General features: G+C 33.8%; 2 protein-coding genes and 1 long non-coding RNA gene across 4 annotated transcripts; 2 read left to right on the top strand and 1 right to left on the bottom strand.

Annotated features, from left to right (window-relative positions):
- Positions 1–4,250: 4,250 nt before the first annotated feature.
- LOC132032747 (uncharacterized) lies at positions 4,251–4,703 on the bottom strand. The gene is made up of 2 exons (XR_009408589.1): positions 4,507–4,703; positions 4,251–4,325 (listed from the first exon to the last, which is right to left on the bottom strand). It is a non-coding gene; the product is annotated as an uncharacterized LOC132032747 (long non-coding RNA).
- Position 4,704: 1 nt separating this feature from the next.
- On the top strand, positions 4,705–18,130 carry LOC132032746 (E3 ubiquitin-protein ligase SINAT2-like). Of its 2 annotated transcripts, none has more exons than XM_059422447.1 (4): positions 4,705–5,060; positions 11,283–11,579; positions 14,733–15,116; positions 17,576–18,130. In XM_059422447.1, the coding sequence occupies exons 2-4, from the start codon at positions 11,361–11,363 to the stop codon at positions 17,897–17,899; spliced, it is 927 nt and encodes a 308-aa protein (XP_059278430.1). In that variant the 5' UTR covers positions 4,705–5,060; positions 11,283–11,360; the 3' UTR covers positions 17,900–18,130. The 2 variants fall into 2 exon arrangements, with proteins under 2 accessions (XP_059278430.1, XP_059278429.1); XM_059422446.1 differs by having other exon boundaries at positions 4,705–5,079.
- A 5,600-nt stretch (positions 18,131–23,730) lies between these two features.
- On the top strand, positions 23,731–25,037 carry LOC132035172 (L10-interacting MYB domain-containing protein-like). The gene is made up of 2 exons (XM_059425462.1): positions 23,731–24,080; positions 24,152–25,037. The coding sequence occupies exons 1-2, from the start codon at positions 23,754–23,756 to the stop codon at positions 24,788–24,790; spliced, it is 966 nt and encodes a 321-aa protein (XP_059281445.1). The 5' UTR covers positions 23,731–23,753; the 3' UTR covers positions 24,791–25,037.
- Positions 25,038–25,697: the final 660 nt, after the last annotated feature.

The following is a 25,697-nucleotide window of genomic DNA, read 5'->3' as shown; positions in this document are numbered from 1 at the left end:
ATAGCATTCACCTTCCTCTATTGCAACAAAATTATGTTTGCACGTAACTAATAAATAAAAAAAATTGCACCTATATGACCTCTATCAACATCTTTTTTAGTAGGCGTTTGGACATGCGATTTCAGCGTTTGGACATGCGATTTCAGCGTTGATTTCATCTTATGAGATGAAATCCCAAATCATCCAAAAAGGCATGATTTGAGATTTGAAATTATGATTTCAAAAAATATAAATGTAAAATTTGACTCATATGTTTATATTTTATAAAAAAAAACTCATAAGTTGGTAGGTATATTTACCATGTGGGAAGAGATTGTTAGTGTCATGTGGTAGGATTATATTAAAGAGTAGTTACATTACTATTCATGTTAAATTTTCCTTTTTAATGAACTAAAGTTTGATCAATTGATTATATTTTTTAGAAAGGCTTTTTATTGAACTAAAGTTTGATCAATTGATATTGTATTTTTTAGAAAGGCCTTCTAGTAGCGTATTAATTTTATTATGAACTATGATTTACTCATTTTGATAAAATTGTATAAAATTAGAAAAATTTTGATGATTTTCATAACTTGTGGAGTTTTTATATTTATAAAAAAATTTGTAACTTAAAAAATTTAAATTATATGTTCAAATATGATTTCATCTCGTAATTTCATCTCATGAGATGAAATCATGTCCAAATGGCTCCTCAACATTTAACCTTCTTCTCTCCTACTTTGACCCTGGTATGAGATACTTTTTTTCTATATAAATATTAGCTTCGCTCCTTTTTATGGTACGTTCACATTTCCCCAATTAATGAGACAATCCATCTACCTTAATAAAAGTGTTTGCCTCAACCTAGTCCACATTTCTCAACCAGATGACCTAGTCCACGTTTCTCAACCAGATGACCTAGTCCACATTTCTCAACCAGATGGCGACAAACGATTAAAATAATATTTGTAATGAGTCATAATATTAATTTTTTCCATGTATTTTTTTAATTTCTTTCATTCAATGTTCGATATTAGTTTTGGAATTCGACTAATTTGAATTTGCATAGAGAAGTATAACTCTTGGATGTAAAACGCTCACATCAAAAGCGACAACTCCCTTCTTCAAGTCTCGAACTGATACCTCCAATTAAGGACGAAGCCAATGAAGGATACTTTATTTTTTTAAACCAAATATATAGTGATATTGCAAGTAATCAGAAAGAAATTTCGTCATTACAGTAACAACTTAAAACACTTTCACTATTAGAAAGAGTGGTTTTTCCTACTAACATTCGGCGGAATTTTTTTGTTATAAACCATGATTTTCCCACTTCATTTCTATCAAACCAGCTCACTGGAGAAACACTGAGAAACAAGTTTCCAATGAAACGCTGAAAAACTTTCAAATTTTTTTGTCTGAAAACACTATCATTTATATTTTTCTCATCAATATTCAATGAGAAATAATCACTAAATATTTTTCAATAGAAAAATATAGATTTTTTAGTAGCGTTTGAATTGCATAATCAGTAAAATAAATAATTTGAAACTTAGCATTCAATACCAGAAAGCAACTGTGTATATATTTTCTAGATTGGTAGTTATCTAATCATAAAAAACATGGCATATGGTCCTCAGAACAAAGTAATAAATTTGCTGCAAAACAATCACGTGGGGTTCACAAAATTTGAAATCGCAGAGTCATTGACCATGAGAGAAGTCATCGAGGCTAATGTGGCATTAATCTGGACAATTTTTGACAAAAGAGTTTCTAGAAAAAGTTTCCCCTTTTTTTTTAAGAAAAAAATTGTACAAAAAAATCCATTTAATACGTATTGGGGTTCCAAAAGTTTCTTTCAAATTCCTCGAGAAAAATAGGGAAAAGGTCAAAAATATGTCTCTACTTTAAAAAAGGATTAAAAATATCTTTCGAATTTATTTTGAGTGAAAATTACCCCTTTTATTATTAAAGTTTTTAAATATATTCCTATCTTAACGGAAATCTTCAATATAACCCGATTTCATTTTAAATTCATTCATTTAAAACCGACCCAACTACATAAAAAACTCATATGCCACCATACATCTGGAGCCATTAGACACAGGCGAGTAACCCATATGAGTTTTTTATTTAGTTGGGTCAGGTTTAAATGAAGCGGGTTTGAAAATAAAATTGAGTTATGTTGGAAATTTACGTTAAGATAGGGCTGTATTTGAAAACTTTAATGATGAGAGGGATATTTTTGACCCAAAATAAGTTCGGAGGATATTTTTAGCCCTTTTTCAAAATAATCCCTGAAAAATGTGGATAAGTGCAATTAGATTCAGTTTTAGGGGATTCGTGTAACTATCGTTAATTATAGTAAGGTAATTTAGGGTTGGCTTGATTGAACTTAAAAAATACATGTGTTTAATTGCTTTTTCCATAAACTTTTGTGTGTTTTGTGATTTTTAATTTTTTTCTATTACATAAAAATGGGGAGGAGGAAGGGAGACAGCAAAAACTGAAAGCACATTTTGCATGTGAAACTTCTACAGGTACTACTAATTAGTAATTACTATACTATAAGTCAAGGTGGCAAGTATTTTGGGGGATTATTTTTTCAAAAGTACCTTAATTTTTCAGAACAAAATTAAAGAGACATTTAACCAAACAAATATTTTGAGAAGAAAAAATTGCATGGCCGACCGTCAAGTTCAAAAAGTTATTTTAATGTCCCTGCTCCATCCGTTTTAATTTATATGAACCCGTTTGACTGAAAGACGATATTTAAAAAAGAGGGAAGATTTTTAAAATTTGTGGTTCAAAATAAGCCTTGAAAATTTGTGTGGCTGTAAATCATTCATAAAGTGAATTTGTTTCCAAATTAGGAAAGAAGTTATTTCTTTTGATACGGATTAAAAAAGAAATAGATTTAAATAAATTGAAACAGAGGGAGTATAATTTTTTAATCATAACTGATTGACAGCTTCCACATGGCCTCATTACTTGTACACAATGTCCACCACTAAATTCTATGATTAACCAAAGTTGACTTTAGAAAGTCGGTAATATAACACTAGTATAGTTGGTTTGAAACGTGGGATAAGGATAATAATTTTGAGGATAAAATTTGAGATTAAACTTTATTTCATGTTATTTAGGTATTAATTAATGCCACGATTATTTTACCTCATTATTTGTATTAAAATGACGAATTACTTCTATAGCCATATAAAAGGTGGGATGAAATAATTCCTTGGGATAATTCATGAAATATCCTTTCTTATCCCATCCAAAGATACCAATCAACCCGTATAACATAACACAGTGATATCACCTAGTAGTTAATGAGATGCATACAAATTTGGAAGAGTAATAATTAAGAAAAAATATTAAGTATAATATGTTTTTACATGTTTAAGTCTTGATAGGCAGAGGTATACGATCATCAAATATTGTAACATAATGAATAGAATTTTCCACTTTAAATCAAAGGTCTGAGGTTCAAGCCTTGAATGAAAAAAATCATAGTAAAACACACTTCCTCTTCAATAGACCATAAAAAAAAAAAAAAAATCTCCAACCGTAACAAGAGGTATGGGATTTGAGTCCTAAGAAGTAATATTTTTTGTTTTATAGAGAGCACCTTCCTTTTAATAGACATTTCGTGTCCCTTCATCCTTAACTAGAAGCTCCGGGTTTGAGCTCGGAGAATTTAAAAATCACAGCAAGACGTACTTCTCTATTTAATAGGCCTTACGTGGCACAAAGAATGCAAGACGTTTTCCATTTTGAACCATGAAAATGAAAAAAAGTTGTGAAAGGTGCACTTCCTCCATTGACGAGCCTTACGTGACGCAAATTCGATTAGTCCCATAATAAGTACCGAACAACAAACGAGAATAAAAAAAGATAAAATCATCCGATAATTGTGATAATTTGATGCAAGTACCATTAAAATAATCGAGATGTGCTCAAGATAAACTTTTATTTATTAAAAAAGTAAAGTAACATCCTCCAAAATCTTGAAATCATATCATATGGTATAATAAAAAATTTCAAACGTTGCGTACGCGAAATGCCACTTTTTTCTTTTTTCTTACCCCTTACGAGAAAATCAAGAAAAAAAAAGAAGAAGTAAAAATGACCCCACAACCTTAGCAGAAAAAGCCAAACACAGCTTCAAACTTCAAAGTCCACCATTAATGGTCATCCTCTGACATATTTCCACATAAGTTGTTGTGTTGTACTAAATTCACCATACCCTTTCAAAAAAAAAAAAAAAATTTTTTTTTTTGAAAAAATCCATTTTTTATTTTATTTGTACACATACATGTGTGTGTGTCACAAAAATCAGTAAACTATAAGTGGTCGTTTGGTTGCTGGTCAAATAGTCCCGGATTATAATCCGTCCACCATTATTTTATGGTCAAAATAATCCTCTTTAAGAAGGTATATTTCCACAAATAATTTTATTCGTTATTTTATACCTTTATACCAAACGTTATAAAAATTAGCAAAAAAAACCATGAACCAAACGACCACTAAGGGGTTGTCTCAATTATAGTCCACCATTAATGGTCATCCTCTTAGACATATTTCCACAAAAATTGTTGTGTTATACAAAAAAAAAAAAATCCAATCTTTTTTGAAAAATCTATTTTTTTCCCCCTATTTGTACACATATGTGTGTGTGTGTCATAAATCAGTAAACTATATAAGGGGGTGTGTCTCAATTATAGTTCCATTTTTATTAATATGAGGATTTTGAATTTGATTTGATTGTGACACTTTGCAAATCTTTGACTCTTGTTACCTTAGATTTGTATACTTGTAAAAAGAAACAAACAAATTGTTTTGTTTTCTTAGATTTATTACTGTTTAAAAATAAAAATAAAAAGCCTGTTTTGGTGGACACATAAATCAAGGGGAAAACTTTTAAGGATTTTTGTTTCATTTCAACCACCCATACTTACCCTTTTGTTCAGACCCTTTAATATTTTTTGTTTCTTTTTTATTTTTGATGAATCATTTCAAGAAGACCCAATTATTGGTTGCTTTTTTACAGAATGGGATGAATTAATCAAGCTTTTTTGGTACAAAAATCTCATCTTGGTTAGTTTTTTTTGCTCTCTTTTCATTTTGGTATTTTTTTTTTCCTTGTTTTTTGAAGCTTTGTGTCTGTGGGGTTCTGATAATTTTTTGTGCTTTTCTTGTTGATGGGAGTTGTTATAAGCTCATAAAGTTTGGACCTTTATGTGATAATTTTTTTTTGGTTATTTCCCTTAGATTTTGGTATTTTATTTCTTGATTTGGAGCTTGTGTTTGTGGATGCTGATAACTTTTTGAGCTTTTCTTGTTTCTAGGAGTTGTTATAAGCTCATAAAGTTTGGACTATGTGTCATAAGAAAAAAAAAAATTGGTTTTGAATTCTAGGATTTTTTCTTCCACTTAGCTGAATTAATCAGGCTTTTGGGTACAAAATATGATCTTGGTTTTGCTTTTCTTGGTTAGTTTTGCTCTCTTTCTCCTTAGATTTTGGTATTTTTTTTTCTTGTTTTTTGAAGCTTTGTGTTTGTGGGGTGCTGATAATTTTTGTGCTTCTTTTGTTCATGGGAGTTGTTATGAGCTCATAAAGTTTGAACCTTTGTGTCATAAAAATATTTGGTTTTGAATTCTAGTTTTTTTTTTTTTTTCTTTCCCCTTAGATTTGGCTTGAAGCTTGTTTTTGTGGGGTGCTGAAGCTCATAAAGTTTGGACCTATATGTCATAAAAAAATTGGTTTTGAATTCTTATTTTTTTCCCCCCTTTCCCTTAGATTTTGGTATTTTTTTTAATCTTGATTTGAAGCTTGTGTTTTTGATAATTTTTGTGCTTTTCTTGTTGATGGGAGTTGTTATAAGCTCATAAAGTTTGAACCTTTATGTCATAAAAAAAAAAATTGTTTTTGAATTCTTGTTTTTTCCCCCTTTCCCTTAGATTTTGGTGTTTTTTTTAATCTTGATTTAAAGCTTGTGTTTGTGATAATTTTTGTGCTTTTCTTGTTGATGGGAGTTGTTATAAGCTCATAAAGTTTTGACCTTTATGTCATAAAAAAATATAGTTTTGAGTTCTAGTTTTTCTTCTTCTTCATTTCCCTTAGATTTTGGTGTTTTTATTTCCTGGTTTGAAGCTTGTGTTTCTGGAAGTTTTTATAAGTTCATAAAGTTTGGATCTTTGTGTCATAAAATTGGTTTGAATTCTAGGATTTTTTACTTTCTCTTAGATTTTGGTATCTTATTTCCTGGTTTGAAGCTTGTGTTTCTGGGAGTTTTTATAAGTTCATAAAGTTTGGATCTTTGTGTCATAAAATTGGTTTGAATTCTAGGATTTTTTTTCTTTCCCTTAGATTTTAGTTTTTTTTTTTTTTTTTCCTCTTGGTTTGCAGGTTGTGTTTGTGGGGTGCTGATAATTTTTGTGCTTTTCTTGTTTCTATAAGCTCATAAAGTTTGGATCTTTGTGTCATAAAATTGGTTTTTGAATTCTAGGTTTTTCTTTTCTTTCCCTTAGATGAATTAATCAGGCTTTTGGGTACAAAATCTCATCTTGGTTTTGATTTTCTTGGTTAGTTTTGTTCTCTTTGTCCTTAGATTTTGGTATTTTTTTTTAAATCTTGGTTTGAAGCTTGTGTTTGTTGGGTGCTGATAATTTTTGTGCTTTTGAGGGAACTTCCAGATTTTTTTTTGAATTGCATCTGCTTATTTTTGCAGTCTTGGAGTTATTGAGAATGTTGGGGGGAAAAGTGAATAGTCCAGAAATATTCTCTTGTCAAGGATTGAGTTTTTTTCTCTCTCTCCTAAACGGCTAATAAAGTTTGGATCTTTGATTGTTTGTTCTGGACTTGGCTTCTAGTTTTGTTGATCGGCAAAATCTTGTTGGATGCTCATTTTCTCTTTAAAAAAAGTTTCTTGTTGTGCTTTTCTTGTTTATGGGAGTTGTTATGAGCTCATAAAGTTTGGACCTTTGTGTCTTAACTTTTTTCTTGGTTTGAATTCTAGGTTTTTTCCTTCTCATTTCTGTCCTATCAAAGTTATGCCTTCTCAGTAAGGTGAGTGAGAAATAGTAATTTTTGTTGTTGTCGACATTTTGTTCGATTCTTGTATAAGAAAGTTCCTTGAGAAGACTCTTATATGGTCCTTTTACAGACTGATGTTGGAAAATAAGTAAGATACCTTAGTTACTTTGGTGTCTATGTTTTTTTCCCTTTAAGGTGATACTTTACTGGACGTTTAGGATAACCTTGTCAGCTGGGAACTCTCTATCCGCTTCTAGAAAGTAGGCTTAAGAAATTTGTGTTTGATGAACTTAGATTTATTCATCTCGGTGTGTCAGTATGGTTAACTAAGGTATCCTGCACGAACACCTAAGTTGCTCGGACTCAGGTGCGGGTGTCCGATACGGGTGCCGATCTAGAGGTCGGATCCTTTATGATCTAAATTTTAAGATTCGGGGATACGGATCCAAGTATGGATACGGGTGCGGGGATTCGGCTAAAAATAATTCAAATATTTAAAAATAGAATTATTAAACCTAAATTACGAAATATTATGAGGAAAACTTGAGGAGAATCTTGGAAGGAGATAAAAGGAAAAGGAGTGACATAGAAATTTCTATATACAATGTATTCCATTTTCTTCAATTTCACCTTAGCTTTTGTTTTGATTACACAAATCATTGCATCTGTCCAGAATTTCTCTGTCGATCTTGGTCAAAGTACCCAAAATCGGTTCACCAGATCGGGTACGGATCCCACACCCATGTCGTGTCTACACGGGTGCGGCACCAAAAGTGAAGAGTCCGAGCAACTTAGATGAACACTAAAGCATTTGATGGCTTTGTCCGGTAAAATATTAAGCAAATGTGTATGCAGAATCTTAATGAGAGGTGAATGTAGGGTAGAAAATTAGCATCTACAACTCTACGAGTACCTCTGAACTTGCACTACTAAGTAGGTGTTTGGACATGAATTGAGTGAAAAAATATAGTATTTGAAGTCAAAGTCGAAGTTGAAGTTGAAAAATGGCATTTGATGTGCATTTCACTTGAAAAAAGTTGCAGTACTGTGAGTGGAAAATTTGAAACTCATCTTAAAAAACTAACCGAAAAATCATTCTAAGGTGTAACCAAACATTGTCTAAATATTTTTTGAGAAAAGGAAAAAGAATTCATGTCCAAACGGGCCCTAAATGTTGGCATATTTGTCACAAATCTTGATGTCATAAGTTTAGCCACACTCTCTGGGTACTGTTATTATAGACCTGCTGTTTTGAGACCTCCAACAAAAAAGTACCTAGTTTTCATTTGTCAACTTAAAGTAAATAGCAAAGAAAATCATTAAGCCTGTACTTAGCATGTGATTTTCCATTGGCTTGGTTGATAGTATTACTTGGCTATCATCTCGAGTTTTTGATTATATTCTATCTTTAACTTAAATCATATATGAAGTGCTCCTATTCGCTATTCATTTTGCTGTCTATCCTTGAACGAAGTTATATAACTTTTTAAACAACTTTTGAGCAAATCACTCTCACTTCTGACTTCCCTAAAGAAGAGAGAAGCTGTGTGAATTTTTTTAAGGAGTTCCTTGAAATGGAAAAAAATCATAATACTAAGTCTTTATACTTATCATGCATCAGTTTCTTTTTTTAATAGTGACATTATTATTAACACAGCTAAATCCGACCACTGCCAAAAAAGCAATTTTAAGAGTGACATTTCTTTTTATAATGGCCTCAACCCTAGAATTACTAGCTTACTTTCCTTAGAATTTCCAAGAATATGACTACTTTACTAAAGGAGAGACCCTTTTTTTTTTTTTTTTTTTTTAAAATCTTTTTTATTCCCCTCCCCTTTGATCTCCCTTTGTTGGAGCTATTGCTCCTTTGATGACTCGAACACCCACCCTGGGGTTGTGGGTTTTTTTTGTTTTGTGGGGGGGGGGGGGGGGTTGCTGACCATCCGAGCAACCCCTCTTCTCAGGAGAAACATTTTTTTACTCTTCAAGAACTTCTATCTCCCTCCGCCCCATAATGGTCGTCACTTTTCACGTGAGAGCAAACAAAGTCCCTTTGTCTAATACTATTTAAATGTGTTCTTTCGGTACTTTGATGCAGGAAATAATACAACTTGGTATTTTCCATTAAATTTCTAAAATATTTTCAGAATGAGCTATCTAATTTACAACTGAGCTTGGAACATTGGTCAAATACATCCCTCGATAACCTAATATAAACAAAGCAAAACGAATTTAGTGGGCATTAAAGGCACCAAGATATCCACTTCTATGCTCAAAGAAATTCTAAACGTATCTTGGAAAAAAAAAAAAAAGGTACTTCTAGTTCTTTATTTATCTCTATCTTTGGACCCAACTTTAGTTAAATATAATGAAATTTCTACTCTTTGCTTAATACCCGTGCCTAGTCAAAGTATGACCATTAAATGGTCATACTTTTAAGGGGTTATTGAGCAGGAACTAACATTGACTTTAAGTTACAAAATAACGATGAAGGCAGTTCTAAGTAATGAAGTAAACCATTCTTTCAAGAAACATTGAAGAAACAGTTAATATACTCTAGCTCTTAGTGAGAAACTTTAGGTACGCTCTTAGTGAGAAACTTTAGGTACAAGTTAAAGATATTTTTATAAGCTTTGCCAAACATAAGATGCCAAATCTTTATAAGAAACTTTTACTTATTAAAAATCAACTGCCAAATAAATCTAGATATATAAAAAAGCTTCTTAAGTTATGATCTTTTTCATTGTCCTAAAAAAGGGTTATGATCTATTTCATTTCAGACAATATGATACACTTGAAAATCTTAGTCGAAGGTTTGTTTCTTTGATTCTTGGATACGAAATTGGACCAATTTTTACGACGAAAGGAGTGGTTTTCTTGGACTTATCCAAAAAGTAAAGATTTTCTTGAATATGTTGCTCAATCCATACCAGGCAACTCAGTTGCAGATGAGGTGTCATTCTGGATAAAAATCACTTTGTTTTCCAATATAGCCGTCCTCTTTGTAAATAATCTGCTGTTTGAAGATGTACTAGCAATGACTTTCTATATATGAAGTAGGAATACAGTAGAGTGGTAGTCTTTGTTCATTATTTATTTACATCCATCTTTCAAATTTCACCTCGATGGATTTCTGTGACTCCGTCTAAATGATGCCTAAAAATGAATTTCAAATCTTGAACTAGTTATGTGGCAGCTTCGTTCCCATTGCAAATTCTCTTTCCGGGCCGTGGGCTGTGACCTACTCTTTTCTGGATGATTTGCCTGAGAGTAACATAGCTTCGCATTTATTTGGACTACAAGGACTTTGTTAGTATCTGAAGAGAAGTTACAGATGTACAACTATTATTTATATTACTTCACGCAATTGCTAAATGACCAATTTGAATTGCTTTCGGGAATTTGATGTGTTTGTTCTGGCTTTTTTTTTTTTTCCGGGTCTGTACAGTGTTCATTAAATTTATTCTACGACTGATATGATTTTGATCTTAAACAAGTATCTCAGCAAGTTTTTGTCATTAGACCTAGTTATACTTCAAATAGATTTTCTGTTCTAGCATGATGTGCAACTTGCTAATCTTGAATGCTTACAATCGAAAAGCTTTTGGTAAACAATTTAAAAGATTACCATAACAACCAAAAAGCAGAATTACAACCTAATGAGCACCCAGCTCAGAATCCCAACTGAATACTGAGCATGAGCCTCCAGCATAAGACTAGTTACGCATTTATCCTTTGCATAATTCCTCTACATCTATGAAGTTTCCTACACAAGTAAGGTAGTGTTAATCTATCAACTAGCTCCTCCTTAATTTGAGTAACTACTCTCTCGGTATACACAATTATCCCTTTAAACAGCTTCCAATTCTGAGCTCTCCATGTATGATATATCAATGCTTCCCAGAGCAGCAGCAATATTCTTCTGCATCTGCTTAGAATCGAAAAGTTCATAGACTAGTTATCGCATCCCCCCCCAACACACAAACACACACACTCAAAACCCCTAGTTCATTCTGCTTGCGAAATTTTTTTCTCTCTGGTTAGCCATGAGGACTTGACAAATGAATATCCATGGAAGTGGTTGGTGTTAGATTGCCTGCATTAACCTACATAAAAATAGGCTTCTCTAACTGGTAATGGCACAAACCTCCTTTCTGACACCTTATTCATTTTCCATTTATGTAGATCTTTTTTCTATTTTGTTTGATAGGTTGATTTCTTTGCCTTTTTATTCTGATAGATGAATATCTTTCCAATTTATCAGGGTCGTCAAGAGAACTAGAAGATCAAATTTGAGGAGGATATATATTGTTGTCAACGCATAGTAGTTTATATAAAAATCATGGCTCCCGGAGGCAGCAATTACCAGGATATTGGTGATTCCCGAAGTGCATATTCCGACTATGGTATTGCACCAGAAAGTGCTGAATTCAAAAACTCCCCTTTTAGAAAATCCACGGCTGTTATCAGTGGGAAGCATGGAGCGGGATCTAATAGTGCTGTTCATGAACTACTTGAATGCCCTGTGTGTATGAATCCAATGTACCCGCCAATTCACCAGGTAGGTTTTAATGTAAGCTTAAATTGGAATAACAGATTTTGCAATGAAAGTGATTTGAGATCTCTTGACATATTCTGTTATTCACCTAAGTGGTACAAGGTGGAGGAGATTTTTTGGTACTTGCAGTTGGATTTTGACAAGGATGCAGATATATATCTGATGGATTTTATGAACCTGTAAATATATAGATATTATCGAAGATGAGTAAAAATGGTTGAAGAAAAATGCTACAATCTCTTCACAAGTAGTCAATTATTTTTCCAAACGATTATTGAGCACCAGATTGTTACTGTTCCAAGCTCGAAAGAGCGTATTAGATAGTTAATGGTGTGATTGCTAAGAAAAAGTTTTACTAATATTCTAATCTCCAGCTTCCATAATATTTCATTAGCTTTCTTTCTAGCCAAATGATTATATAGATAGTACTAATGAGTCATTAATTTGAAGACATACTTTTCCTTGTAACTCTTGATGAAATTGCAGCTTTATATAATCTATTATTATTTGTCGGAGCTATTATAGGGACAAATGTCTTTTTTGTTCCTTTTAATAACACTGTCTTTAATTTGAAGTGTAACATCTTGATGAAATTGCAGCTTTATATAATCTGTTCGAGCTATTATAGGGACAAATGTCTGTTCCTCTGTTCAGTAGAGATGAAATAGTGTCTCTCCGCATTCTTAGTAAAAATTTGCAGTTTGCTAGAGAGCAGGAGTACCTTCCTAGAAATAAGTTTCATCTTTCCCAATGTTGGGCCCCACGTTATGTTATTCATGCTCCAGATATCTAGTTCTAGGCGTGCAGAGGTGTTAAGTATCCCGTATTAGTTGAGAGAATGAGTTGTTGTCTCCTGAGTTAACTTTTGGAGTTGACTTAGGCTAAGATCTATATGGTATTAAAGCAGGAAAATGTCCTGGACAAGATCTCATCATCCCTATCAAAAGGAACTTCCACGTGCTTTGCCAAAGAAAAAGAATCAGACATGCACGTAAGAGGGGAGTGTTGGTATTAAAACAGGATGATGTCCTGGGTCCAAGCCTATCATCATTATTAAAGGAATTCCACGTGCTTTGATAAAGAAAAAGAATCAAACCGCATGTGAGGGCGAGGGCTGAAAAACATAATTATTTAGTTATTTAGTTATTCTGTTATCATTGTCCCAAACCTATGAGGATATCTAACTTTGCATGTATTAGTTCTCCTTTTTTAAAGAGCCACAAGTTACTTGCTTACGGACCATAGTCCATAATACTGGTGCTTCAAATTCTTGAGTGAAGCAATTGGCAAGTTTTGTTTTCTTATTTTCTTTGTGTTCGTACAAGAGTTTGTTTTTGCTTAAAGTGGGCACTAAGATTTGCAAGCTGAGTTTTAGAGAAATTCAGCTTCTAGTTCATGCAATGATTCTAGCCGTAGGTTCACCCCAAACTTATATATTGTAGTAAGCTTGCTTAATGCAGAGCGTGACCCTTTAACTACTCCCTCTGTTCCAATTTATATGACATTCTTTCCTTTTTAATTAGTCTCAAAAAGAATGATATCTTTCTATATTTAGTAACCATTTAATTTTAAATCTCCCCTTTTAGCCTAATGTGATGATTTATACCCACATATTTCTATGGTTGTTTTAGACCACAAGTCGGAAAAAGCCTTTCTTTCATTCTTAAAGTTCATGCCCAGTCAAACTTCATTACGTAAATTGGGAAAGAGGAGTATATTTTTCCAAAAACATCTCCGACTCTTTAAGAGTTTCATTTAAAAAGCGCGTGACTAATGATATTTCCTTCATAGCAACTGCTGGCCGGTTTAAATATACTATCTATATTGCAATATACAGGTCCTAGTTTGACCTGTGTGGTTGCTAGTAACATGTTCCATAGATTAAAATAAAGAGCTTGACAAAAAAGGTGTCTAAACAAAGGTTTAATATTGAAAAATGGTTAGTTGGCAAGATGTTAATTAAGTTTCCAACAATGTAAACTGGTAGCTGTTTATATTTGTTCGAATTGCTGGAGGGGGGAAAAGTTTTTAATTGAGGAAAGAGGTCAAGTATAGTAGCTTTCAAGTAAAAGGGTTCCCCATCTTTCTTCCTTGGAGTTCGAATGTTCCTTTCGTTTCCTTCAAATAAGGTGAATGAGGAAAAATGACGGTTAAAGTCTAGGCTTGTTATCACTTGTTAACAATAAGAGAGCAGTTTCTTAAATGTTAACAATAAGAGAGCCTGTTTGGATGGGCTTATGCCTAGTTTTGCCTATAAGGTTGGGGTAGTCTAACTTATTTTTTTGGCTTATGTTTCATGCTTATAAGCTGCTTTAGATAAGCTAAGTCAAATAGACCCAATTATTTTTTGAGCTTACAAGCTGACTATTAGAGCTAAAAACAGCTAACCAATCGAAAAGAAAATAACAACGAAAATTTGATGCTTTTCATTGCTAGATAAGAGAGCACCTAGTTTTCTATAAGATAAATGTATTTATGGACTGTGCTACATACCCAATGCACCTCCTAGTTATATGGCCTATGTAAACGACTTACCACAATGAAGTTGGTAAAGCATATAATTTAACATTATTAGCAGAATTTGAACTTTTTGGTATGTTTTCGGGATAGAAAGTTGGAAAAATGATTTTCCTGTCTTGCTTTTATGTAATACTCCCTTCGTTTCGATTTGTATGTTTTAGTTTTGACTCGGCGAGGAGTTTAATCTTGTTGTCTTAAACTAAGGATGTGTGTAATGTACCAAAATGCCCTTTGAATCTTGTCGTCTTAAATATGCCTTGTAGGATGTTCGGTGTAACGAGTTTCTAAATATAGAAAGTGGTATTCGATAAATACTTCCTTTCCTAGGGTAATGTGTGATAGTTTGAATAAACCAAATTGAAATGTTGGAAACTCAACCGTTGGCATACAGTGTGTTTGTTGTGACACAATCAGAAGAAAAATATGTTGACCCACCAGTGCCCTTCACCAAAAAAAAAAAAAAAAAAAAAAAAGGACGATCATTAATGCCTTCCAAAAAAGAAGTTGGCGACTGAACTTACTTTTTGTTTTTCTTTTTCCTTCTTTTTTTGTTAAGCTTGTTATTTTATTTATTCTTCAAGTCGTTAGAAGCATTTCTTTGGCTTTTACTGAGCTTGTTGACCTTTTTCTTGTAAGTGTCCAAACGGCCACACATTATGCGTGAAGTGCAAGTCGAAAGTACATGTATGTCCAATTTGCCGCCATGAGCTTGGAAACATAAGATGTCTAGCACTGGAGAAAATTGCCGAGTCACTAGAATTGCCATGCCGATACCAAATTTTTGGCTGTCAAGATATATTCACTTATCATACTAGGCTTCGACATGAGCAGAACTGCAGATTTCGACCGTATAATTGCCCATATGCAGGATCTGAATGCGCTGTTACTGGTGATATTCCGTACCTCGTTGCACACTTAAAAGATGATCACAAAGTTGACATGCATGATGGGTGTACCTTCAATCATCGTTATGTCAAATCTAATCCTCAAGAAGTTGAGAATGCTACATGGATGTTGACGGTGAGTTCTCACTCTCTCTCTTATTCTTTTTTTTTTCTCCTTTTACCTTTGGCTTTGAGACGTAAGGGTTATTTTGATTGCTGGTTAATAAGTAAGTTATTCGTATACTAAACTAGCATAACTAATAGTATCATGTTTGGTAGCATTTTAGTTGCTATGTATAAAATTCAGCACATTAAATATGTGCTTGGTTATCAGTTTACAATCCCGCATAACTAATACATGTATAAGTTATGAGGAAATCTATGTATTATTTTATGCAGGGTATATAATGGAATAACTAATACATGTATAACAAAACCTTGCGTAACTCTAACCAGCAACCAAACGACCCCTAAGGGGATGAAGGGGTTGGTCAGTGAGGGTATTGTTGTTTATCACACATTGCATATGTTGAGGGTTTTCAACACTACAATGCCTATATGTTTTCCTTTTATTTTCATGATACAGTTGCACATTGTCATGAATGCAAATAATGTAATATAGATTGAAGGTCTAAAAAGAATCAAACTCAGTAAAAAGAATCTTTACTTCCAGATCTGAAAATTGCCGGTTAAAATGCCTATTATGAACCTATCCGAAAAAAGAATGTCTATAATGAGAGTTGAGAGGGTTAGTTCCCTAGCTCTCTCCTTTGTAAAGATGTGTGACTGGCGTCATCCCTCATGTAGACATGCCAAATTATATTTGGTGGTGCAAAGAAAATTCTTCAGTCTCCATATATCAGCAGTTTTTCTGGAACGATGGGTTCTTATAACATATTAACATGTTAGGTACAATGCAAATGAGAGTTTTCTGAGGGCCTCTTTCGCCAGATCAACAAATAATCCATTGTTTGTGTATATATGTATAGATAGAAAGCTCTAAGAACAACGGTTTTTTTTTTCACAAGGTAAAGGTAAATAATTTTATTAAAGACTAGTACCAAGAAGGTATCGCAAAAGAGTATATAAAGAAAAGGGGAACTACAATGACCATATATCTATAACATCTTGGAGTGCAAAAAAAACTGAAAAGATGTTCCAAATGCTCTATCCTGCGTTCCTTGCACCAGAAAACAAGCTATGAATACATTTATGGTCTGTTTGTCCATACAAAATTTTCGCTTTTTTCGATTAAAATTTTCAAAACAGTGTTTGCTTATACATTAGGCTGATTTTTGAAGATGAGCTTCAAGTTTGAAAAAGTGGTTTCAACTAGTTTTCCAAGTGAAATTGTTTTTTCCCCACACAAAATTTCAACTTTTTTCAAGTTAAATGCATGTCCAAACACAGCTCGATTCCCAAATATCCTTTTTCAACTTTTTTCAAATATTTACTTTTTACCAAATATCACACTTTCATGTCCAAATGCCTAATTAGATTTAACTACAGAAAAATTATGTTTCTTTTCATCAAAATGCCTCCTCCTTTTCTTTCATAATGGAGGTCTCAGGTTCGAAACCCCCTGCCTACGACAGCAGGGGATTTGCCTTCTGGGTCGAGCTCGTCGCACCGGGCTTGCCTAGTGCGGGTTACCTCTCCTGTGTGGTTTGCGAGCTATTGCACAGGAGCTGGGTTTACCTTGTGCGCACCCGAAGGGTAGCGGCTGCGGGTTCCCATGTCATCAAAAAAAAAATGTCTCCTCCTTTTGCCAGCCAAATATTCCACATAATGTACAAAGGGCAAGTCCTCCAAATCTGTTTCAGCTTGTTCCGATGCTCTGCCCCTTCCAGCTTGACATTAGACTCTTGACATCCTTTGGCATCATCCGCTACACCCTAAAAACATATAAAAATAATGTCCGAACCTACTAGGTTGACTCACAATGTAGCAGTAGACGATCAGTGGTTTCACCTACTCTTTCACAAAAGAAACATCTGCTACACATTAGTCTTGTCAAAGGCGTGCTTAAAGCGCGCTTGAGCCCTGAAGCTTTTAACTAGTTTTCTTTGCTTCTCTCTATTCAGTTGTTGTGATGTATACATTTTGCTACATCTTAAACTTTAAGTTCATCATTCATCGTCACGTTTGCATTTTAGCTACTGCTAGTAGGCTCATACTGTTATGACCGGCTTTATTTTTTTGTGGTCAGAAATAAAGGCAGACAGAAGAGCATGACTCATTTTGTTTGCTTACTCCCTCTGTCCCAATATATATGACACCTTTCTATATTTAGTACTAACAATTTAACTTTAAAATACCTACTTTACCGTGAATGATATGATTTATAGCCACACAAGTATGTATGTCTTATTTTAGACCACAAATTTCGAAAGTTTTCCTGTTTTTCTTAAACTATGTGCCCAGTCGAACACCATCATATAAATTGGGGCGGTGACAGTATTAGTTAATCTTCTGACTAGCATTTGGCCTGTAAAAGGAGGTCCTTTTTGGTTGATTTTTACATTGTTCTGGATGCAATTTGCTGCTTGAAAAGGTTGTTTTGGTAATAGTTCTGTTGCTGTTTTTCTGGAATAGGTTTTCAATTGTTTCGGTCACCAGTTTTGCCTGCACTTTGAGGCTTTCAACCTTGGATTGGCACCGGTATACATGGCATTCCTTCGTTTTATGGGCGATGACGATGATGCAAAAAGATTTAGTTATAGTCTTGAAGTAGGTGGATTTGGCAGAAAGTTAACATGGCAAGGAGTACCGAGGAGTATCCGTGATAGTCATAAAACTGTCCGAGACAGTTTAGACGGGCTGATTATTCAGAGGAGTATGGCGCTTTTCTTCTCTGGTGGTGACAGGAAGGAGCTGAAGCTAAAAGTAGCTGGGCGTATTTGGCGAGAGCCATTGTAAACTAGAAGTATAGTTAGTAATCGCTGATTGGTTGGTGGCTTAATTTTTTTTTCGTGTTTCTTGTAAATGGTTATTGCAAAATCTACTGATGGTTCTATACAGTTACTCGTTTTTGGATCGATCGATTTGTATCGAGAGTAGTTTAGCTCAAGTGTGTACCATGTATCTAAAGTTGTGATGCATTTAGGCTTTTCTGACCAGCCATATGATAATCTATCTGGTAGTTAGTCATTTTCTGTGTTTCCCAATCTTGAGTTTTTTGTTGTCTTTAAAGCCTTTCAAATTGTGAACCCAGTCAACAGTGGGAAGAAAATGGTCATATGGGGGAGCCTATAATGCTATGTTGCTTGGACACTTCAAAAATATCAACTGGTGCGTATTGGATCCTTTTAAAATAGTACAACATTTGAAGGGTTTGACACGGGTGAGAAAATATTTTTGGAGTCACTCGATGCCTGTTCATATCCATGAATTAATGAATACCTGTTCTTATCCATAGATTAATGAAATAATTTGTTCATATGTCACAGTAGGAGTAACTATACGCACGCAAAGTCAAACTAGTCCTAGTTCACTAATGAAACTATCTGATACCCGTTCCCTTTTTCTTCAAAAAATAAGATTTTGTCAAAATGTTTTCACTTTTATGCATTCAAGCAAAACACGCCCATGATTCTCTTGTTAGTCGAGACGACAATGATTATTAATACAACATCTGTATTATGAAGATTTATCAGACATGTTTTATGTTGGCCACTAGCCCTCTTTATTAGTGATAGGGACTTACAATATGGACAAGCTACACAGGTAAAGTTATGACAATGATTATTAAAACATCGGAAAAGGTCCAATTATACCCCTAACGTATGGAAAATGGCTCACAAATACCCTCCATCCACTTATTGGTCCAAAAATATCTACCCATCCACCAATTTGGTCCAAAAATACCCGCAACCTATTTTTTTGGCTCAAGAATACCCTTCAAACTAACACCCTAATTTTGATGGTATTTTTTCAATTTTAAAATGCCACGTGGCTTGTTTTGATTGGCCACATATATTGTTTAATTTAAAAATTACCCCACCCATTTAATCTAACTGTCCTCCTTATAACCTCTTCACGTTGGGCCATGCTTGTCCGAACATTCGTCCTTCTCCTACCAAGACCATAGCCATTTCTCTTCTGCTGGTGCATTTCAACCCATATTGTTAGCCACAACTCCATGACAACATCCATTACAAACAAGTTTACAAAAGGTAAAACGATGAACAGAGAGAAACATAGAACGTCCTCCATTTTAGATCTCAATAACAACTATATCCTCCTCAATATATGTTTTTGCATGATACTGTCACGGCCCAAAACCCACCCTAGACGTGACCGGCATCCGGCGTCATGAACAACATTGGAAGAACCTAAAAGATGCAATAATAACACTTGAACCCGCCAGGTTCAATAATCACCTCCAACAGTTTATAAAAATAAATTCAAACGAATCATGAGATATGAATTAAATCAACGGAAATCTTTAATATTATAAAACTAAATCAAACGTATCACGTGCCCAAGAGTTAAACAACTCGACAGCTACCTACAAGAATGTATACTATCTATGGAGCTTCTAAGATAATAAAGAGTGTCTAAAAACATCGGGACGCGTACCCGAAACTAAAATACGAAAAAAAAGTAAAGATAGAATGGTGCCCCACGAACAATCATGTGGGCTCACCGAATAGTCTCGAAAGCAGCAAGTTCTCTTAAGTCGCACGTGTATCACGAACCTGCTCCTCAATGATACCTAACATACCATAAAAAACAATAATGGTATGCCTGAGTACTGGGTATTCAATGAGTGTCTAAGGGGCAATAGTTAATAAAACAAGATATGATGAATAAAATCAATAAAATGATATCAATGAAAATAGCAGTTCCAAACCCAGGAATAAAGTAAGTCAGCAACATTAAAGAGTCATCAAAGAATCCAACAATGATGGACACATTAACTTAACTCCTTACCATTTATCAGGCCAAGTATTTCACTTACGCATTCACTATCACCACAAGCCACTCACAGGCAACAAGATACAAAACAAGCCACTCACAGGCAAATCAATCATTCGATACTCCGGGTTAGGAAACCACGGAGGCCAATCGTCCTCTGGACTAGCACAATGAATAGATATTTCGGGCTAGCAATATTCGTATCGATACGTTAGGATCCATAACGGCTAATCGTTCTCTGGACTAGCACAGCTTGCCCATACAGGCCAAAACACAAACAAAATACAAATCATGGAATATTACCGAATCATCAATCATGGCTTAGAGCCGAATCTCACTTCTCATGTCATCATCCCAAAATAGAGGCATTTCAAGTCATAACCGATTCACAATCTTTTTCAAATCTCTTATTCAATTTTCAAGTTCAAGAAATCCATTCAACAGCAAAACAAGTTTAAGGTCCAACCTTTAGAAAAATGAGTTCAATCATCTAATAATGGGAAAAACGAGTTTCACAAAGTAGTATAGTTCATATAAGATTCGATGCGGGCTTGACCCTACACACGCATGACCTTGTCTAAAAGAAATCATCTTTAATTCCAAAAGAACTTCCACCAAACAAGAGTAATAACGTATACAAACAATCAAGGAAGGATTCTCAAATACAAATCATGCTTTCACAATATAAACGTACTTCAAAAGTAGACATACTTGAAAAGACGATTTTTGAAATATAGACATACCTCAAATCCCGCTCAAACGCACTTCCCAAGATTCAATAATCACACTACAATGGTTTTAGATGATAAATATTAGAACTTTAATCTAATTCTACTCATATACCCCTTTATAGAAAAATTAGGGTTTTCATGTCTAGAACGTGTTCTTGAATCTTATGAAAATCATTGGTGGATTCTAACTACTTTGTTTATTCTATACTAGTTCAAACATCAATAATAATCTCATAAAATCAAGACTCTTACCTTTTGATGTAATCCCACACGCCTCCCTTCTTCCTCTTCTTGAATTTTTCAAGAACCTAGAGTTTGGAGAGATGATTTAAGATCAAGAAGAGATGAAATTTGGTGTATGATTGATGGAGATTGAGTATAGACTCACCTTAGGGTTGTTTGCTCTCAAAAGGTGGGTTTCCTACGAAGTAGGAATGTCTGATAAATGATTTTTCGAGTTAAGTGCTGAATTTATAACACTGGGACTTGTTGGACTCCCTACCTCGCTGAGCGAGGGATATGGCGATCCCCTACCTCACTTTGGGGCTCGCTCAGCCAGCTCCCCTATCCATTTCACACTTAGGCAAATTTTTACGATTTTTGACTGCTTCGACATCTCTCAGTAAAATGGTTATAACTTCTAGCACAGAGCTTTGTTTGAGCTCCACAATATACCATTGGAAATCTATTTCAAAGGGCTTCAACTTTCATGTTTTAAGTTTTCTCTAATTCTTAACAAATTTTCACGAAAATGGCCCAGAAGACAGACCTACTGAACTTAGGCGAGTTTAAGAGCCCTTAAGAACTTCACTAGTTGGTTTGACGTCAAAACAACTACCTACCACCCGAATTCATCCCGAATGGGTTCATATAGATAAAATATCATCTTAATATTAGTTTCTATACATTCACACCTAACTCAAAATTTACGGGGTGTTACAGATACCAACTATGAAATTTTCGAGTATTAGTTATGGATTAAATTTACCATACAAACAGCAAACAAGAGAATCTTACATTTGCATATACACCATTTTCCAGTTGCTACTAAATAACAAGATAAATTCATATATGGGTTTAATTTTTAAATTAAATAATATATGGCCAATCAAATCAAGCCACGTGGCATTTTAAAATTGAAAAAATACCATCAAAATTACGGCGTTAGTTTGAGGGGTTTTCTTGAGCAAAAAAAAATAGTTTGGGGATATTTTTGGACCAAATTGGTGGATGGAGGGGTATTTTTGGACCAACAGGTAGATGGAGGGTATTTGTGAGCCATTTCCCATACGTTAGGGGTATTTTTGGACCTTTTCAAAATATTTCGATTTGTCATATATATATATATATATATATATATATATATATATATATATATATATATATATATATATATATATATCCCTAAATAAAATAAATAGTAAAGAAAATGAATTGCTCAATACACCAGCTCTGATACCATTTAAAAAAAGTTAATTTTAAACCTAACGCTAGAAATTAGATAGTATGAGCCTGTTTGGATTGGCTTATAAGTTGGTCAAACCAACTTATAAGCCCTTTTTAACTTATTTTAGTGTTTGGTAAAATTTTAAAGTGCTTAAAATAAGTCATAAAGTGCTTAAAATAAGTCAAGAATGAAAGAAGTGGATCCTAACTTTTTTTTCTTTGAGCTTAAAAGCCATTTGGTTTGACAAATGAATTTACTTTTTTATCCCTTATATTTTATTCTAATTTCAATAATACCCTCTCACCTAAAGCCCTAAAAATATGATCTTTCCCTCTTTTCATCATCTTCTACGCAACCCTCTTGCTTTCACTGCAGCTTTTCACCTTGGTAATTTCTTCTCCATTATTCTCTTGCGAGTTCAGTCACTTGTATTATTAATCTGAAGAAATCTAGTGCACTTCTGTGAGTGATGGAGAAGATAACTTTAGTTTAGATTCTTCATATTTTAGTCGAATTTCGGGTTCTTATTTCTTTAGCCTTTATTTTTTTTGTTCTCAATGATCTTCAATATTATGAGGAAAAATTCATAAAATAGAAGTGAAGATTTAGTTGAAATATTTTTATATTGTTTGACTTCCCTTCCTTATTTTTCTTATATATTACTTTTTGTGTAGTACTTGTTCGATTCTCCTTCAGATTTACGTGCTCTTATCTTTCGTTTTCGTGGTTGTAGTATTTGTTTGATTCCTATAAGTCCGGACAAGAGAGGGCTGGTTCGCTTCGTGTTTGAGGTATGTTATCACTTCTTAATTTCATAAAAGAGCTCTTAAGGACCGTTTTTAGTATGTTTATCATATAGGACTCAAGGGACGGTGATTGGAAATCGTGAGTCCGAGTTCTTGAATTTGTTGTGGCTGTTTGTTTGGTTATTGGGCTGCCAACATTATGTTGTTACTAATTTCTGGGCTGCTTTATCTTTGTGGTTGAGTGTCATTGGCAGAAAACTGATATTTTTATTGCAGCAGTGCCACAATGGGAAAAATTGCTAACTTTTTTGTTATCAGAATTGTCAAGCTTGAGCAGGGTAGAAAAGAGTAAACTGAAAGCCTCAGTATCAACATATTCACATTGTACTATAAAATGATATACTTAGTTACTACACACTTGTGATAATAGTTAGAATCTTGATAAAAGCAGTAAGATGTGTTTTTATTAAAATTTTAAGTTGATTCACCCTTCGAATGGGAAATCACCAATGTTTGGCTATCTATGAATAGCGAAAAAGAAAACAAAAACTTTTAAAAGAGGTTATTCTCATCTCAGAGGAAAATTGAGAACTTCCTGGAGTGAATCCTAATTTATGATCATGTTTGTAATCCTAATTTATGATCTTGTGGTCTTGCATTATTGTGCTAGTTCTTTAACATAAGCATTTTGCAGCATTGATTATTTGCATTAGCATTTGTACATTATTTGTGGTTATATAGACAAATTAAAATTATCTCTAATTGTGTCACCTTGATTAGACCAGAAAGTTTGACCGACTCACTTTGACATGAGATTCAGTAACAAAAATGGTTAACTATCTCGCCTGCTTTCATGAGAGTTCATGAACGTTTATTTCTCCTTTCTTCAGATTGTTTACATTCAATCATGCGATTGTTTACATTCAATCATGCCGAAAACTAGTATGGCACGAAGTAATGCTAAGTGGGATGATGATGCCAACATTAAATTTATAGATTTGTGTGAAAATGAGATTAGACAAGGACGTAGACCACACACTCATTTAAATAGAGATGGATGGAATAATGTTGTTGAAGAGTTCAATAAAGACACGGGAAGAAACTATGATAAAAAACAAATGAAAAATCATTGGGCTAACATGAAAAAAGATTGGATTCTTTTTAAGAAGTTGATGAGAGGGGAGACAGGTTTAGGATGGGATGCCACGAAAAATACAATTATGGCAGATGATGATTGGTGGGAGCAAAAAATTAAGGTACATCTCTCACATTTTTCTATATGTCCTGTTTCTTTCATTGCTAAATTTCTTGGTATTTTTTTTTATAGGAGGATGATCGATACAATAAGTTCAGGAAAATAGATCTTTCGCTTATGTGGTATCGCTATGATGCGTTGTTTTCTGATATTGTTGCTACTGGAGAAAGAGCACGTACAGCGAATCAAGAACAAATGTCTGGCATTGGAGTAGATCTTGACGAAGAAGGAATAAATGATATTGGTGGCTATGACAAAGAACACTTTATCAATCCTAATGATGAAGCGAATAATGAAAATGATGATATACAGAATGTGGATTCTATTATGTTTCCTAAGTCGTCACTAAAAAGACGAGGTTTAATTGATGGTATTGGCACTAACACTCAAGTAAAAAAAAAAAAAAAAAAAAAAAACAAGGCAAAATCTGGTGCGGCATCAGTGAGAGAGGATATACACTCTCTAGTGGATTTTATGTCTAGCAAAAGCACTGCTACATCTCCTTCAATAGATGATCCCGTCATCGATAAATGTATGAATGTGTTGGCAAATTTTTCTAATATTCCTGCTGGGAGTGGAAAGTACAACTATGTTTACAACATGTTTCTTAAGAAGGACGTACGTCAACTGTTTCTTAAGATGGAAACTGATGAAGCTCAGAAGTCTTGGTTGGAGTATAACTCTCAGTTATACCTTGAGAAAATTGGCTGATTGTGTTGCTATGGTTAAATGTTTTTATTGTTTAATGTTCGAACATTATGGTTGTACGTGTAAACTTTATTTATTGCTTCTTGTTTAGACGTTGCGGTTGTATCCCTAAATCTTATGGTTGTAAGTGTAAACTTTATGTATTGTTGATGTTGTGTTGACGTTGTGGTTGTATCCTTAAACCTTATGGTTATTGTTGTTGTGTTGACTTTAATGAATGTGGGAACTTTATGTATTATTGTGGTTATTGTTCTTTACTGATGGAATAGTAATTTGAGATGTACAATGTGATTTTCCGAAGATAGAGATGAGTGTATTGAAACAATGGAGTTTCTAAAAAATCTTGAAATTGGGTTCTTATGGAAAAATTTTCATTCTTTACTAATTTGAGTCATTTCTGTTTTCAGTTAAATGGAGAGTTGGGAATATTAGCAATGTGGTATCTCCTCATTTAAGTGATTTGTTAGATGACGAAGATCAAGAACTAGAAGAGATTCGGAGAGAGCAAGATGAGAAGGAACGGATGGCTTATGTCATATAACAGGTATATACATTAAGGGGGTTGTGCTAATTGTGTTGATTTGTAGAAAGAAAATCAGCACATAAATTACTTGTAAACACATTTAGATGGGATTTAACTGGAGATTGTCAAAGAAGGAAATCTTTGGAGTATGCTGCCATCTTTGTGGATGCTTGTTAATCTAAATTGAAGGCCACTTGTTTTTGTGTGGCTCCTTGTATGGTTATTTCAGATTTTTCTCTTCTTATCCTTCTTTATTTCCGGCTAATTTTCCCAAAATGTCTACATATTTACTGTAACTAAAATATTTACTGGAACAGGTAAATATATTTTGATGTATTACGAAAAATACCTATGCAAAGAACCTTGTCGTACATCAATGCGCTTTGG

This window comes from Lycium ferocissimum, chromosome 10, assembly GCF_029784015.1.
Source record: "Lycium ferocissimum isolate CSIRO_LF1 chromosome 10, AGI_CSIRO_Lferr_CH_V1, whole genome shotgun sequence".
Taxonomy (NCBI): Eukaryota; Viridiplantae; Streptophyta; class Magnoliopsida; order Solanales; family Solanaceae; genus Lycium; species Lycium ferocissimum.
This window is presented reverse-complemented; position numbering and strand designations above follow the sequence as displayed.

What these genes read in the sequence shown, in the direction of transcription:
- LOC132035172 (XM_059425462.1), top strand. Translation starts at nt 23,754, where the DNA reads ATGCCGAAAACTAGTATGGCACGAAGTAATGCTAAGTGGGATGATGAT. An exon ending in GGTGGGAGCAAAAAATTAAG is followed by an intron (nt 24,081 to 24,151) that starts GTACATCTCTCA and finishes TTTTTTTTATAG; the next exon opens with GAGGATGATCGATACAATAA.
- LOC132032746 (XM_059422447.1), top strand. Translation starts at nt 11,361, where the DNA reads ATGGCTCCCGGAGGCAGCAATTACCAGGATATTGGTGATTCCCGAAGT. An exon ending in TGTACCCGCCAATTCACCAG is followed by an intron (nt 11,580 to 14,732) that starts GTAGGTTTTAAT and finishes TTTTCTTGTAAG; the next exon opens with TGTCCAAACGGCCACACATT. An exon ending in ATGCTACATGGATGTTGACG is followed by an intron (nt 15,117 to 17,575) that starts GTGAGTTCTCAC and finishes TTTCTGGAATAG; the next exon opens with GTTTTCAATTGTTTCGGTCA.